The 14,685-nt window shown below is 42.9% G+C and overlaps 1 protein-coding gene across 1 annotated transcript in view; it reads right to left on the bottom strand.

The window, feature by feature from the left end:
* Positions 1-14,685, bottom strand: part of LOC131347029 (uncharacterized) — a 42,917-nt gene that overhangs the window by 26,262 nt on the left and 1,970 nt on the right. The window contains exons 9-45 of the mRNA XM_058380866.1: positions 14,475-14,680; positions 14,285-14,385; positions 13,955-14,073; positions 13,705-13,830; positions 13,409-13,602; positions 13,193-13,287; positions 12,923-13,053; positions 12,632-12,756; positions 12,363-12,480; positions 12,065-12,277; positions 11,639-11,809; positions 11,319-11,456; positions 11,090-11,139; positions 10,762-10,894; positions 10,560-10,642; positions 10,282-10,408; positions 5,603-5,793; positions 5,305-5,395; positions 5,094-5,193; positions 4,828-5,000; positions 4,506-4,661; positions 3,977-4,110; positions 3,731-3,864; positions 3,468-3,562; positions 3,190-3,359; positions 3,018-3,102; positions 2,775-2,921; positions 2,472-2,680; positions 2,266-2,369; positions 2,009-2,127; positions 1,706-1,876; positions 1,370-1,575; positions 1,180-1,280; positions 850-968; positions 600-725; positions 304-497; positions 88-182 (exon numbers count right to left, since the gene is read on the bottom strand). Coding sequence (XP_058236849.1) covers positions 88-182; positions 304-497; positions 600-725; positions 850-968; positions 1,180-1,280; positions 1,370-1,575; positions 1,706-1,876; positions 2,009-2,127; positions 2,266-2,369; positions 2,472-2,680; positions 2,775-2,921; positions 3,018-3,102; positions 3,190-3,359; positions 3,468-3,562; positions 3,731-3,864; positions 3,977-4,110; positions 4,506-4,661; positions 4,828-5,000; positions 5,094-5,193; positions 5,305-5,395; positions 5,603-5,793; positions 10,282-10,408; positions 10,560-10,642; positions 10,762-10,894; positions 11,090-11,139; positions 11,319-11,456; positions 11,639-11,809; positions 12,065-12,277; positions 12,363-12,480; positions 12,632-12,756; positions 12,923-13,053; positions 13,193-13,287; positions 13,409-13,602; positions 13,705-13,830; positions 13,955-14,073; positions 14,285-14,385; positions 14,475-14,680 — 5,050 coding nt within the window. The remainder of the gene's footprint in view (positions 1-87; positions 183-303; positions 498-599; positions 726-849; positions 969-1,179; positions 1,281-1,369; positions 1,576-1,705; positions 1,877-2,008; positions 2,128-2,265; positions 2,370-2,471; positions 2,681-2,774; positions 2,922-3,017; positions 3,103-3,189; positions 3,360-3,467; positions 3,563-3,730; positions 3,865-3,976; positions 4,111-4,505; positions 4,662-4,827; positions 5,001-5,093; positions 5,194-5,304; positions 5,396-5,602; positions 5,794-10,281; positions 10,409-10,559; positions 10,643-10,761; positions 10,895-11,089; positions 11,140-11,318; positions 11,457-11,638; positions 11,810-12,064; positions 12,278-12,362; positions 12,481-12,631; positions 12,757-12,922; positions 13,054-13,192; positions 13,288-13,408; positions 13,603-13,704; positions 13,831-13,954; positions 14,074-14,284; positions 14,386-14,474; positions 14,681-14,685) is intronic.

Below are 14,685 nucleotides of genomic sequence, written 5' to 3'. Positions count from 1 at the left end.
TATTCACACACAAATATAGGAAATTAATATGCAGTACTATTCGATAGAGAGAGAGAGAGAGAGAGAGAGAGGTGTAGTTATTCTTACCGCTGCTGTTCAGATACACTGTAATGGAGCTGTACACATCAGCTGGGGTAAAATCAGTTGCAGAAAAATTGTAATTGTCCCCCAAGATAGACACTCTGCTCATAAACACATATATAAAGGTGATTTTACTACAGATCCTTAGTTTTTTAAACAACAAACAGGAGGCTGTGCTTGTGCTGAGAGCCCCGTGTAATGGTACAACGAACAATGACTCACAATTTTCTGTATGACAGACAGGAGGCACCACTGAGCTGGGCAGAGCTGATGAGATGAGAGTTGAGGTAGGGCAGGTAGTGAAGCAGTGTAACATCAAACCACTGTTCTACCTCAGCCTGAGATGAGGCAGTGAGAGCACGAGACAACACACATTCCAAAGTGTAGCTGGCCAGAGCTGAGGACAAGACAGTCTCCTGTAGACAGAAACACAGATTAATCTATGAGTTAATCCTTATATGATAAAGGAAAATAATCCTCATGGACTAAAAGGGTAGGGTAAATGAAGACAGGTGTACCATCTCCAGGTACTGGTTGGTTCTATTGTAGTTGTTGAGGAGGGTGCAGAGGTCAGAAGCATTAATGACTGTGTCCGGCCTGTTCAGAAACTCACTGAGTTCTTCCGGAGAGATGGAGCCCAACAGCTAGAGGACACAGAGGAGATACAACACACTAGTTACCCAGGAAGATGTGGGAGGCTCGTTGCCTGCCACTTAAGCTATTAGTGAGCGATTCACTGATGCGATCCGTGTTATAGAGCAGACTTACCTCTGCCAGGCGGTCTCCTGGGATCAGAGACAGGAAATCTTTTAGGTCAGGGAATCCAAAATTGAGGAACAACTGTTTCAGGAACACATAGAAGCTCCCTGTGCCATAGCAGCTCAGGCCTGTGAGGTAAAATAGAGCACTATTGAAAAAAGTCTGGTGCATTTAGATTGATGATATCAGACCAATGAAGTGAGACACTCCAGACTTAGTCCATATTCTTCACCTGCTAAAGACATCTTACTGATCACTGGCTGCACATTGTACTAGCCTTAGTCAGCAAATACACAAGCAGGAAAACACACACAGACACACACACACACACACACACACCTTGGCTGGACTGGTACTTGACATAGTCTTGTGTATAATTGAAGACCGTGTTTGACTGGGTGGCAGAAAGGTCACTGTACACATTATCAAGTCCTTTAACTCTGTAAATACAAGAACATAGAAGTAAACAAGTTAAAAATCAAAGCAATTAAAGAATAGATCAGTGCTTTCATGTTGAGGAGGAGCTCACATCTCTCTGTAGGAGTCACAGCTGATGTTCATGGGGATGATGGACAGGGTGTTTGGACTAATCCCAGGAAGGAACAAGGAAAGGTAAGTCTGGAACCACAAGGCAAAGTCCTCTGGGCTGAAAGTTTGGAAGTGAGGCACCAGATCCAAGAGTGTCATGTTTAGAATGGTGTCTGATATTGCTGAAGGAATGCTAGTCATGTTCATCTGCAAACACACAGCAACATGGATTAACAGTCTGGACACACTTGGACATTATCAGTTAGTATGCATAGAATAAATGTGTTGCATTTCAAAAGGAAATATGCCATGGCTTGTAGACTACACAGATCCTTACTTGTATTGCAGTCTGACTGAAGGCTTCGAAGAAGCTGCCAAGTTGATTCAGATCTAAAGATGTGATCACACTGCTAAACACCTCTCTAAACACAGAGTCATTTGCCAACACTCCTGAATGCAAGATGAACTGTGCCTTCTGTTCACTGGACAGTAAGTCTAACACTTCAACCTGCAGGACAAAACATATATTACTCATTCTGTTCACAAGACCAAAATCCAGAGACCAACCCTTTCTACTGTTGTACAGTCAAATGCAAACCCACTAGAAAAATGCCCTTGGTGCAGTTGAGATGTTACTCACGCTAGAGAAATTTGCATTTAGAAGTTTGAGCACTTCCAAAGAAGCATAATCGGAGAAACTGCCAAGGTTCTTTTCAAGCCAGTCGTTGCTGCCGGAAGTGTTGGAAAGACAGCGAGGGTCTAAAATGATCAGAAACCATTAGTTAAATCAGTCAGAATATTCTCAAGTGGCTCTTGGTTTCTTTCATTAAGACAATCGATTGTCTTAATTTAACTGTCAGGTTTCTGTATAAGAACAACGAAAAGGAGCCTGTGTACCTGGAAGGTCATTTCTTAACAGGAAGGGAAAGATGAACCAAGTAAAGACCATCTGCTTCTGCTCCTCCTTCATGAGAGATTCTTGACTGCTGAGAGCTTGCACCCTACATTGGAGGAGAAATAGATCAGGTTTTGTCGTGTATGACTTCATCTCCATGCCCTCAACAACACACATTGAGTTCTGAAATTTCATTGCCCATACGTACACAATCTGGTAGGTCTCACAGCTGAAGGTTTGTGAACCGAGACTGGACAGAAAATCTTTGGACACCGATGACAAAAATGGTCGGAGCCTGATCTGGAACCACACAGTGATGAAAGTGGCATTCACCAGCTCTGCTGCGGTGAACTTGTCGATTATCACCTCCCCGATGGCATCAAGTATATTTGGGTCAGTCTGAATGCTGCTGTCCGTCTAAATGAAAGATTACAATCTTCAATCCATAGTTACGCACAGATGTTTATTTTTAAGTCAATTTTTAACTATAGCACAAATGGAATTTTCATACCACGTTTGAAAAGCTCTCCAGGGCGTCATCCAAAGGTCCAGAAAAATTCTGGAAGAAAAGCTTCCAAGCGTCTTTAGAGACGCTCAGGCTGCTTGGCAGTTTGCATGTGAGCAGTGTGACCAGATCATTAGAGGACAATACGGCAACCTTGAAAGACAAGAAACAGAGGTGTCTGTGGTCAACTCGGCTTCTGTGTAAAAAGACGGAAACTCTGAAGAGGAATTTTGTTCTCTGAGGACTTACTGATGAACAGGCATAGTCAGGAATGCTAAAGTTGCACAATACTGCAGAAATATTTCCAGATGCAAACTCGCTATCAAGAGTGTGACTGTGTAGAAAAAGGAATAATGTTATACATCTCCTAAAACCTTTTTCTGTAAAGTTCACTCCTTTTTCATTGCATAAAAGAGCTCACCTTTCTACACCATAACAAGGGTTGTGGTTGATGATGCCAAGATTCAGCGTGTTCAGATCAGATTGGTTCTGTTGTGCCACCCAGGACTGAACCACTGAGGAGTTCTCAAACAGCTTCAGATCAGCCAGGTTTACCCCCATTAGAGCCCTCACTGTGCTCACATTTAGGATCTGGCACAAGCAAAACAGTTTTTTTATCAAGTTCATTTATAAAATACAGTTTTCTTTACTTTTCTTCTTAGAACTCAAACTTTTATTCTGATCATTTTATTGTTATACCTTGAGAACAGCAGGATTCAGACTATTGAACATGGTGATATCCATGCTGATGTTCTGGGTAGAAAGAGCTTGTATATCATTCACAGGAGCTCCACCTAGACACACAGACTCAGTTTAACAACTAAATTCATGGTGTGTGTGTGTGTGTGTGAATGCAAATTTCAAATTTCATGCACTTTCAATTCAATCCAATTCTTCTATTTTAAAGCACTACACCTAGTGTGTATGTTTAGTCTCTCTGTGTAAGTGGATGGTGGCTTTACCCAGGTAAGGTCTGATGAGTTGGTAGAAAGTTGTAGAACTGCTGCGTTGATTGCTGAATGAAGAGTTAGCGATGATGTACAGAGCAGATTTCTGTTCGATGGAACATGAGGACAGATCTGGAGACAAGACTGACCTGCATATAGAAAAAATGTAAACTGTAAAGACTGTTCTCAAATTATTCTCAACTCTTATTATTTAATTTTTTCCATGTTTGTGTCTGTATGTAGCTGTGAGTGTGTACTTACGTTAGGCTCTCAGCAGTGATATTTTCCAGCACACTGATGTCTAAAGTGCAGATGTTGGAACCAACTACATTTATTTCAGCACTTCCCAGAGAGTGATTTCCCATGCTCAGATACCTCATAATCACCGCTTTACTCTACAAAATACACAAAGATTATACTTGCAGCAAGCACATTAGTAAAATGCTTCAACTAGTAAGTGTCTATGTATTACATGTTCAAAGAGTAATGAAATAGTCTGAGTTTTAGATAAACTCTCTCTCTCTCACTCTCTAAAGGATCACAGACACTCTCTCTCACTCTTTAATTCATCACTGATGCTCTCTCTCTCTCTAGAGGATGACAGATGCTCCCTCTCCCTCTTTCTAGAATCACTGATACTATCTCCCCCTCTCTGAAGGGTCAAATTTATTTGTTCCCACTCTGAAAGATTGCAGGGTCTCTTGATATCTCTATTCTAGTCTCTCCGATTGGAGTTGAGGACATGGTCCAAAAGTACTTGACATATCTCACACACACACACACACATTACCTTTTCTTTTTCCCAGTGTCCAGCATTTGAGTCCATCAAGGAGGACAATGTGTCAATTATGGTAATATTCCACTTGCTAATGTCATCAGTAGTGGCCACACGAGAAGTGGAACCCAGTAGCTGCAGTACACCGTCATTAAGACCTGACGGGTAAATCTATATATGCACACAAAACAACAATTTATAATATACCACCTAACACACACTGTCCAAAATATTGTGTGGATAAATCCACCACACACAAAGACTTTATACTCACAACTCAACAAGCCTGATTTGCAGGGGTACATTTACAAAACAATCAGTGTTCAGTGCTGCTGACCTGGTTTAACTTGTTCAGAATGACAGTCTGGAGGCTGGTGTCCACCACTTTTTCAGTGATGGCTGCCAGGTTGTCCTGCAGTACAGTGATGTCCAGATACAGATCAAACTGCGTGGAGTTAAAGCCAAAAGGAAATGATGGGTCTGAAATTGTCACTGCTGTGATGTTGCTCACTGTTAGAAACAGAACAAAATCATCACTGAAGGGCAGAATCTTAAAATGTATACCTGTATCTCAGTGTGTTTTACACTGTAAAGTACTTTTACCTGTAGTGCTTTCTGAGTTGCATTCTGTAAAGAATGTCCTTAGCTTCTTCAGTGGGATCTTCTGCTCCCTCAGGACCGAAAGGAACTTCCTTTTTACATTCTTCAACAATCACACACACACACACACACACACACACAATGATGGCATTAAATTAGTCCATAAAGTTGAACACTGGAAAACTATAATTTAAAACAGGACAGATTTACATACAAAGCTAAGTTTGTTGCAGATGTCTGATTTGAAATAAACCGCCAGGTTGCTGAGTTGCTCCACGGTCTCTTCATTCCACATTGAGGGATTGCTGATTTTAAAAAAAAAACAATATTAACGAGTGCTTATTCATATCTTATACAACACAACTCTAGTCATTAAAATTAAAATCTAAACTTTTATACAAATTCTAAAATTAGCAGTAAAATATGATTGAAGTAATGGTTCAAAATGAACCTTTTCTACAACACTATGAGATAAAAAGATATCCACTAGTCTGCATAAATCTCTAGCTCACCCATAAGCAGTATTCCCACTGAGGAGTAGTAACTGTACAGCAGTGATTTGAGAATCAGAAAGATCTTCACAGTTCTTCAGTTTCTCAAGAATGAGAGGGTCAGAGTTCTGGATGTAGGAGGAGTCTAGTGTGCAGGCCATATTTCCCAGAACTTCCACCTGATGACTGGTCAGACTCGCACCGGATATACCCTAAAATGTCACAAACCATGAAGGGGAATCACATCAAATTACAGCATGTGTAAGTACTCAGTCTAATTGTAAGTACTGGGTTCACTTTCGAGGGAACTTGAAGCTCCATCATGGCTGGAGCTTTGCCAATGCTTCTATGTGAAAGTTGTCTCTGAAGCTCTGTGTAAAAACATGCAGATTTATCGGCTCAGGTAGGTCATGTGAAGAAGCAGAGCAATTTCGAATTTCCACCACATTCTGTGGTGTTCAAAAAGCTCTTGGAGGTGATTACTCATGCTGTTGTTAAGCTTAGCTTAGATTGCCATAATGAAATGATGTTGTCTATGAGCTTGACAATCTCTGACTAACGTCATGCCGCCTTCCACCTCCATGAAGGCGTCTCCCATTTTTCCCAGCCCTCCACACTGAGGTGTCAAGGTTGTGGAATAATCCATTATTCTGTCTGTTTGTCCTTCTCAGCCACTGATGACTATTCAGCCATTGTGGGCCTTGATGAACATGGGTATGCAGCGATGCCTAGGGTTGAATAAATGCTTGTGGGCTATTTCGCCCTTCAATGGCTCCATGGAGAAAGTCTGCATTACCACTGAGGCCCTGTCGGATCACATCGGCCTTATAGGGAACGCCTACAATCCCACAAGTTAAGCTGTTGTGGTGCTTCACAAAATGGCAGTTTTGCACTCATACCAAGGGGCTGTAGAGTGCATTCCCCTTTTAGGGCGAGCCTCTGGCTTTATATCCAGCATTTCTTGGTTCCAAAGAAGAACGGGGCAATGCACAATTTTAGACCCGAGTGCTCTGAATTGTATGCTGAAACATACAAATCTGAGATGTTAACACTCATGGTCATTGTGTTGCAGATAAGGTCCGAGGACTGAATTGCGATGATAATCCTGAATCCTGAATCAATCTTCACATAGACATCTTGCCAGAGCACAGGAGACTCCCCTGGTTTGCTTTCGGGCTGAAGTTTACCACAGCCAGGATCTCCCTTTAAGCCTAGTCTTATTGCTCACCCTCAGAAAAAAGTGCATGGAGGCTGCTCTGGCATCATTGCACCCCAGGGCATCCATGTACTCAGTTATCCAGATGACTGGCTCATCATGGCTCAGTCGAGGGAACTGGCAGCCAGGCATTTAGATGCCGTGCTTGCCCACATGAGGTCCCTAGGCCTCAACCCAGTGAAGTGTCTGCTTTCTCCCTCTCTGAGAACCACCTTCTGGGGGATAGTTTGGGATTCTGCCAGGATGCGGGCACGTCCATCTCCCGCTCGGGGGGGATTCCATCTTTTCTGCTGTAAAGGCCATTCTTTAAAATCAGACTAGGCCAGCGCCTCTCTGCGTCTCAGGCTTAGAGGGTGCTCAGCTCATGACTGTAGCTATTCCTGTGTGTCTGTGCTACACATGAGACTGTTTCAACTCTGGCTCAGGAGGGTTTTCACATTTGTAGACACACTTTTCAGGGTTGCAAAGGGTATGCGTCACAAGCTTCGGAACCTTTTTATGTAGGCAGACCCCAGTTTCTCACCTTGGGTTCCACTCTTAGGGCATGTCATTGTCGCAAGACTCTTTCAACAGACACCCCCCTCTCGAGCTGGGGAGTGGGCCTAGATGGCCACCCTGCCCATGGCATTTAGGAGGGCTTCTGTCTCTCATGGCACACAGATTACCTGAAGATGGGGGCTATGTTTCTAGTGCTAAAAACACTTTTTCATGAAACTCAGGGATTACCTTTGGTGGGGCCCTTCATCAACCAATAGGGCAGCCTCTGTTTGCGCCCTCTGTTCAGGTTGGTGCACCAGATCTGGCCCTAGGTAGAGACCAGAGTTCTCTCGCTGACAGCGATTTACACTCCACAGCACATGATTGGGAAGCAGGCTTTCTGGTGAGGCAGGGGCTGAGGCCTGGGGAATGGCATCTCCACTTCTAGGTGATGGAAAACACATGGCAACTTTTGGCCAGGCAAAATTGGCTATGCTCGCCTCTGAGGAGTCGACTCACTGTCCCCTATGGCTTTCTCTTTTCCATTCTGTACGGTGCTCCTTGGGAGATTCCTGTCAGGAGGAGCCTCCTCTCTCAGGTGTAGGGGGTGATTCTCCTCCCCAAGATTTAGAACCTGTGGTCGGGCCCCTGAGGGGAGACCCTGTTCCTCCAACCGAGGTTGTGGAGACTATTTTGTACTTTCGCCTCTGGTGTAATCGGCATTGTCAGGATCTAATTCACTGCCCTGTAAGTACAGTACAAGAGTTCCTGCAGACACACTTCTTTGAGGGCCTATCACCCTCTACATTGAGGCCTCAGCGAAAGCAATCTGGTCTCCAAGCAGCACCTTGTGCTGGGTATTGGTAGCTATCACCTAGGCACCTATGAGATGCACTGTGTGGCTTCGTCTCTAGGTATTACAGCTCACTCCACTAGGTGTAACACCTTGTCCAGCACTCTGGCTAGGGGTGTTCCCCTCCAGGAGATTTGTGCTGCTGCGGGTTGGTCCTCTCCGTACACCCTTGTAATGTTCTATAACCTGGACCGGGACTCCACTCCAGCGTACTGTGTCTTACAGGGCTAATGATGTTCTCCTCCTGGATCATTTGTGCTCTTTGATGACGTCTGGGACATACGTCTCCTGGAGTGTGGCAGCATTGGTGTTGGCGTTCCCATAGCATCAACCATGATGCAGCATTGAGTTTCCTCAAAAGGAACTGTACCAGGTTACACTGCTAACCCGGTTCCCATAGTAGGGCATGAGACGCTGCATCGCTAGCCACACCCCGGGCATCCACTCGTGCTTCCATCAGACAAGTAGAAGCTGGAGTAATGTGACAAAGATACGCTTCAGTGGTCTTGCTGATGTGCTACTGATATATTCTATATCTCTGTCCTGGGCTGACTCTGGCCCTTGGCTGAGAGTGTGTCAAAATTTGTTCATGACCTCATATTATTACCGTGATACCCTGTGTTTTGTCGTAGAAAATCTTTTTGTTCTGTTTCGAGAACATGTGCTGTACACAGACACTGTGACAGTTTCTTCTTCCGTGTCTTAGTTGACGTGTCTGCCAGTGAACACGTCAACTACGTCTGGTTCTGCTGACGTCGTTGTTAACCTATAGATAATAATGAAGATTATACTTTTCTTCTGTATAAATACTCCCTGTTCATCTCAGTAAATTTCAAAGAGTTTTGCTATTCAATCGCTGTCTCTTTGTGGTTCTTTGGCAAAAGTTTCCCTGATATCAGTAGAGGCAGAGGCAGCAGTGCCACTCAGGATTCTTCTCCGAGTGAACCCAACAATTCTAACAGCTACACTTTGTTACATGACCTAAATCAGCATGATTTCACAGTTTCAGACACAACTTCTACATAGAAGCATTCCCATAGCATCAGCCATGACACAGCGTCTCGTTCTCTTCTTAGGGAACCGGGTTACATTCGTAACCTGGGGTAGTTCTTGTGAGGATTCCAATGTTTACTTTCAAGATCTTCCACTGTTTTTTGTTTGAACATGAACATGTAACCCATGTTTGAATTATGCTCTCAAAGAATTTGCTTTCTTGCCTGAAGTATTCTGTTTGCCTCCAGACAATTTACCTGACTCTGCTTTGCCCATATATTTTCTCCACTGTGTTTAGAGGTCAGCAAACCACAGAATAAATCCTGATCTGGGAACTTTCCAGAAATTTTCTATTGCATTTCTAAGTCACAGTCGGAAATGGACTTTGCTTACATGTATTTTTATACCACAGCTATGCTGATGACAGTAGATGCATCCTCTCCATTCCTTCCTTATCTTTCTGAATACAGAGTGTAACAGATGAAAGCTCATCATCTGGAACTAAATGCCACCAAGAAGCTGGGTCCACACATTGAGATGTCCACACATTGTGAAGATGCATCCACAAATCAAGATCTTGCTATCTCCTTGGACAGCTCACCATTGCAAAATGGATGCAACCTTGGTGTATTTCTGGACAACCAATTGTCCTTCACTACTTATATAAACTGATTGCTATCTTCAGGAAAATCTAGTTCTATTCACCAAGGCCACTCAAGTGCTTGTTCAGTCCTTCATCATGTGGAGACTGGACTACTGAAAGTCATAGGTTTGCCTCTGCGTACCGTCATTCTCAACCTTTCCAGATTCTTTCCCATTGCCGGGTTCCCTCCACTAGACGCCAGTAGCTACAGCATCAGATTTCACACACAAAGCCAAAACAGTCCAGTGCATACATACCTAAAGGAATTCATGACAGCCCACTCTCTACCACACTTTTTAGATCTAGTGAATTAGCATGATTATGTTTTTGACAGAGCACAAGGCACTTATCTAAGTCATTCTGTTGAAGGGAATCTGCTAAATGCTGTAAATGTAGATTTCATAAGTGAAAAATCATAAAACAATCATACTGTAAGATTGGTTTACTGCTTTCCCATAACATTTAAGTGCTAATAATGAGTGTGCTGGTCTATGAACATGTTGATGTGTATGTTTTACCAGGCAGTTCTTTGCATGGTTGAACAGAATGTCTTTTTTGTCAAGGCCAAGAGACAGAACGGAGAAATCTGCTCTGCCCAGGGCACTGAAATATGCCTGGCAGTTCACCTTCTGTATCTTCTCATAGCTAAAACACCCACACACACACACACACACACAAAGAGACAAAATACATTTTGCAAATGAACCAAATTAACCTCAGATAATCTTTCAAATGCAAAGGAAGTATGCCTTATCTTTTAGATACAGTATAGTGTGTATGTGAATGTGTTACACACCTGTAGTACAGAAGCATTTCAGAGGGGATGTCAGTAAAGTTAACAGATGGATCGTCTTTCATGTAGTTGTACATGCAGGTCAGCTGAAACACAGAACCCTTTGTGATTGTGTGGTCTCTCATGTACCAGTATATGTTTGGGTCTACATGCTGCCAATGATTCAGACTGTGTGTGGAATGTGAATGAATATCAGAGTGTGTACCTGTGCCTCTTTCAGATGGACCTTGTCTCTGCCTTCACGTGGTCTACAGGCTTTCACAAGATCTTTGGCTTTCTGCTGTGGGAGAGTCTGAACTGAGCTGCAGGAGAATCCCTGCAGTATTGAAGTTGACAGACTGTGGAGAGACACATACCCATAGTCACACACAGACATACACACAGGTGAACCTTTACACAATGTCTAATTGTACTCTGGCAAAATCTTATGTACCTGGAATGTTCACCCAATGTTTATTTACACCGGATTTGTAAGTGTGTGTGTGTGTGTGTGTGTATGCATTCACTGAGACAAGTGTGTGTTTCTAACTCACTCTTCTGGATCATCACTGGCACTGGCCACTGCACCAAACAACATCATAGCCTGGTAAAAAAAATCATACAAAGGATGCAAAATGTTATTGATGTGTTTTACACTCGGATATCCAAACTCCACAGGAATTCAGCATCTGTAAGTGCTGTTATCACGGTCAAGCCATGTTACACAGTTACATGTTTCTTTTTTAGTACAAGAAAATGATTTACATTTCTCTGTTCAGTTACCTGTTCATGACTCCAGCTCTTGTTATTGATGAGTGAAACATCAACAGAGCTCAGTGACGTCAGTAGAACAAGTGGAATATACATCACCAGTGCATCTGGAACATTCTCTAGCACTTTGGAATGGTCTACAGAGATTACCTGGAAGAAATTGTGGGAGGAAATCTTCAACTTTTCCAGACTAACAAAACTGCATTCTGAGCAAAAGGACTGGGTTAAAATTAAACTTGCAAAGTGGACAATAATATATATCTCCATTTAAGTGATTGGCTGTAGTGTATTGTGCGTGTGTGTGTGTAGTCTATGTGATTAAGAGAGAATACCTTCTGGACAAATGTATTTTGTAGAATAACTGGCGCTGAGATAATGTTATTGATGAATGTTGGATTCTGAGATAAAGACACAAGCTGAGAAGATGGGATGATGGAGATGTTTGCAGAGAGAACGCCACCTATGAGTGTTCCCAGGGACTCCAGAGAGGAGGCACTGCTGATCTGTAAAGCAAAACAATCAGATCATTGTTTATTATATTATTTAGAAAGTATGAACATGCTGTTTTGGATCTGAATGCAACAAGACACAGTCTAAATTACAGCACCTTTGTGAACACAGTGTAGTTGGTAAATATTTGAACACTAATACAGTTTATTTCTTTACAGGGGTATGTTGTTAAATTGCTCTAAACGGAAGTGGTCTAGCTTCCAATAGCGTAGACCCACATTCCTGACAAGTTTGAAGTGTACACTCACAGTAAAGCCTGCACTAATGATGCTTTGGATGATGGAGTTGACTTGGCCCTGGTCCCAGCCATTGATGCTACTGAGTATAGACAGAGAACTGTTTATCACATCGGAGGGGGCGGAGCTTATCTGGCCCACAGTCAGGCCCACACACTGGCTGCCCAAAGATTGGATGATGGATGCAGATACATTGGGGAACTTTGCTACTAGCACCGCTGTGACCTGAAAGGAAAAGAGGACTGTGGGTAACTCACACTGCTACAGAATAACTGATTAGTGAACAGACAGGGTCTTATTGATTGATCACCTCTGGATTTATTTCTGTGCAGAAGTCGTTGATGCGATTCAGGATGGACGTGATGTCTTCATCTCCAAGACGTTCAAACACAGAGGCAGGAGATCGACACAGCAATTCAGCTGGCAATCTATAAGAACAAAGACAACCTTTTAAAAGTGCATCCAAACATATTTATACTTGTATGTACTCTGTTAGCTGAGGGGGTTGAATTTACGAGGCTGGATAAATAAATAGAATAAGTAGTTGTTTCGAGTGTTGTGTTTAGTGCGGAGTGTTACCCAAGTGGGCTGAAATCAGGATTCTGGATGTATAACTCGTTTGTGTAGTACTCCAAGACACTGGTGGAAATGCCTGAGTTGTTGAATAGCTGAAGATTTTCTGAGTTCTCCAGGAACACACTTGACTAAAGGACACAATAAAACAGACACATTGATGACACTATAGGATTTGTTTTTTTACGTAAATAACGGATATTTCTCAGATGATCCGAAATAATCATTCCTGTTAATCTCTGAAGGATTTATATGGATCATTACATATATGTATATTTGTGTGTGTGTGTGTGATACCATGTTTCCTGATAGGAATGATTGCAGATCAGTGAGGGTGATGAAAGTGATGAAGAATCCAATGTTGTCAGCAAACCAGGCAGTGGAGTTCAGAAGGGGATCTGAGGAGTTATAGCAGCGGGGGCTGCCATCTGCATGACGCACATGATACACATACAGATAGATATGTTAAGACACACTTACTATTCACACACAAATATAGGAAATTAATATGCAGTACTATTCGATAGAGAGAGAGAGAGAGAGAGAGAGAGGTGTAGTTATTCTTACCGCTGCTGTTCAGATACACTGTAATGGAGCTGTACACATCAGCTGGGGTAAAATCAGTTGCAGAAAAATTGTAATTGTCCCCCAAGATAGACACTCTGCTCATAAACACATATATAAAGGTGATTTTACTACAGATCCTTAGTTTTTTAAACAACAAACAGGAGGCTGTGCTTGTGCTGAGAGCCCCGTGTAATGGTACAACGAACAATGACTCACAATTTTCTGTATGACAGACAGGAGGCACCACTGAGCTGGGCAGAGCTGATGAGATGAGAGTTGAGGTAGGGCAGGTAGTGAAGCAGTGTAACATCAAACCACTGTTCTACCTCAGCCTGAGATGAGGCAGTGAGAGCACGAGACAACACACATTCCAAAGTGTAGCTGGCCAGAGCTGAGGACAAGACAGTCTCCTGTAGACAGAAACACAGATTAATCTATGAGTTAATCCTTATATGATAAAGGAAAATAATCCTCATGGACTAAAAGGGTAGGGTAAATGAAGACAGGTGTACCATCTCCAGGTACTGGTTGGTTCTATTGTAGTTGTTGAGGAGGGTGCAGAGGTCAGAAGCATTAATGACTGTGTCCGGCCTGTTCAGAAACTCACTGAGTTCTTCCGGAGAGATGGAGCCCAACAGCTAGAGGACACAGAGGAGATACAACACACTAGTTACCCAGGAAGATGTGGGAGGCTCGTTGCCTGCCACTTAAGCTATTAGTGAGCGATTCACTGATGCGATCCGTGTTATAGAGCAGACTTACCTCTGCCAGGCGGTCTCCTGGGATCAGAGACAGGAAATCTTTTAGGTCAGGGAATCCAAAATTGAGGAACAACTGTTTCAGGAACACATAGAAGCTCCCTGTGCCATAGCAGCTCAGGCCTGTGAGGTAAAATAGAGCACTATTGAAAAAAGTCTGGTGCATTTAGATTGATGATATCAGACCAATGAAGTGAGACACTCCAGACTTAGTCCATATTCTTCACCTGCTAAAGACATCTTACTGATCACTGGCTGCACATTGTACTAGCCTTAGTCAGCAAATACACAAGCAGGAAAACACACACAGACACACACACACACACACACACACCTTGGCTGGACTGGTACTTGACATAGTCTTGTGTATAATTGAAGACCGTGTTTGACTGGGTGGCAGAAAGGTCACTGTACACATTATCAAGTCCTTTAACTCTGTAAATACAAGAACATAGAAGTAAACAAGTTAAAAATCAAAGCAATTAAAGAATAGATCAGTGCTTTCATGTTGAGGAGGAGCTCACATCTCTCTGTAGGAGTCACAGCTGATGTTCATGGGGATGATGGACAGGGTGTTTGGACTAATCCCAGGAAGGAACAAGGAAAGGTAAGTCTGGAACCACAAGGCAAAGTCCTCTGGGCTGAAAGTTTGGAAGTGAGGCACCAGATCCAAGAGTGTCATGTTTAGAATGGTGTCTGATATTGCTGAAGGAATGCTAGTCATGTTCATCTGCA

Source organism: Hemibagrus wyckioides, linkage group LG26 (assembly GCF_019097595.1).
Source record: "Hemibagrus wyckioides isolate EC202008001 linkage group LG26, SWU_Hwy_1.0, whole genome shotgun sequence".
Taxonomy (NCBI): Eukaryota; Metazoa; Chordata; class Actinopteri; order Siluriformes; family Bagridae; genus Hemibagrus; species Hemibagrus wyckioides.
The sequence above is the reverse complement of the archived record's forward strand: the minus strand, read 5'-3'. Positions and strand labels throughout refer to the sequence as shown.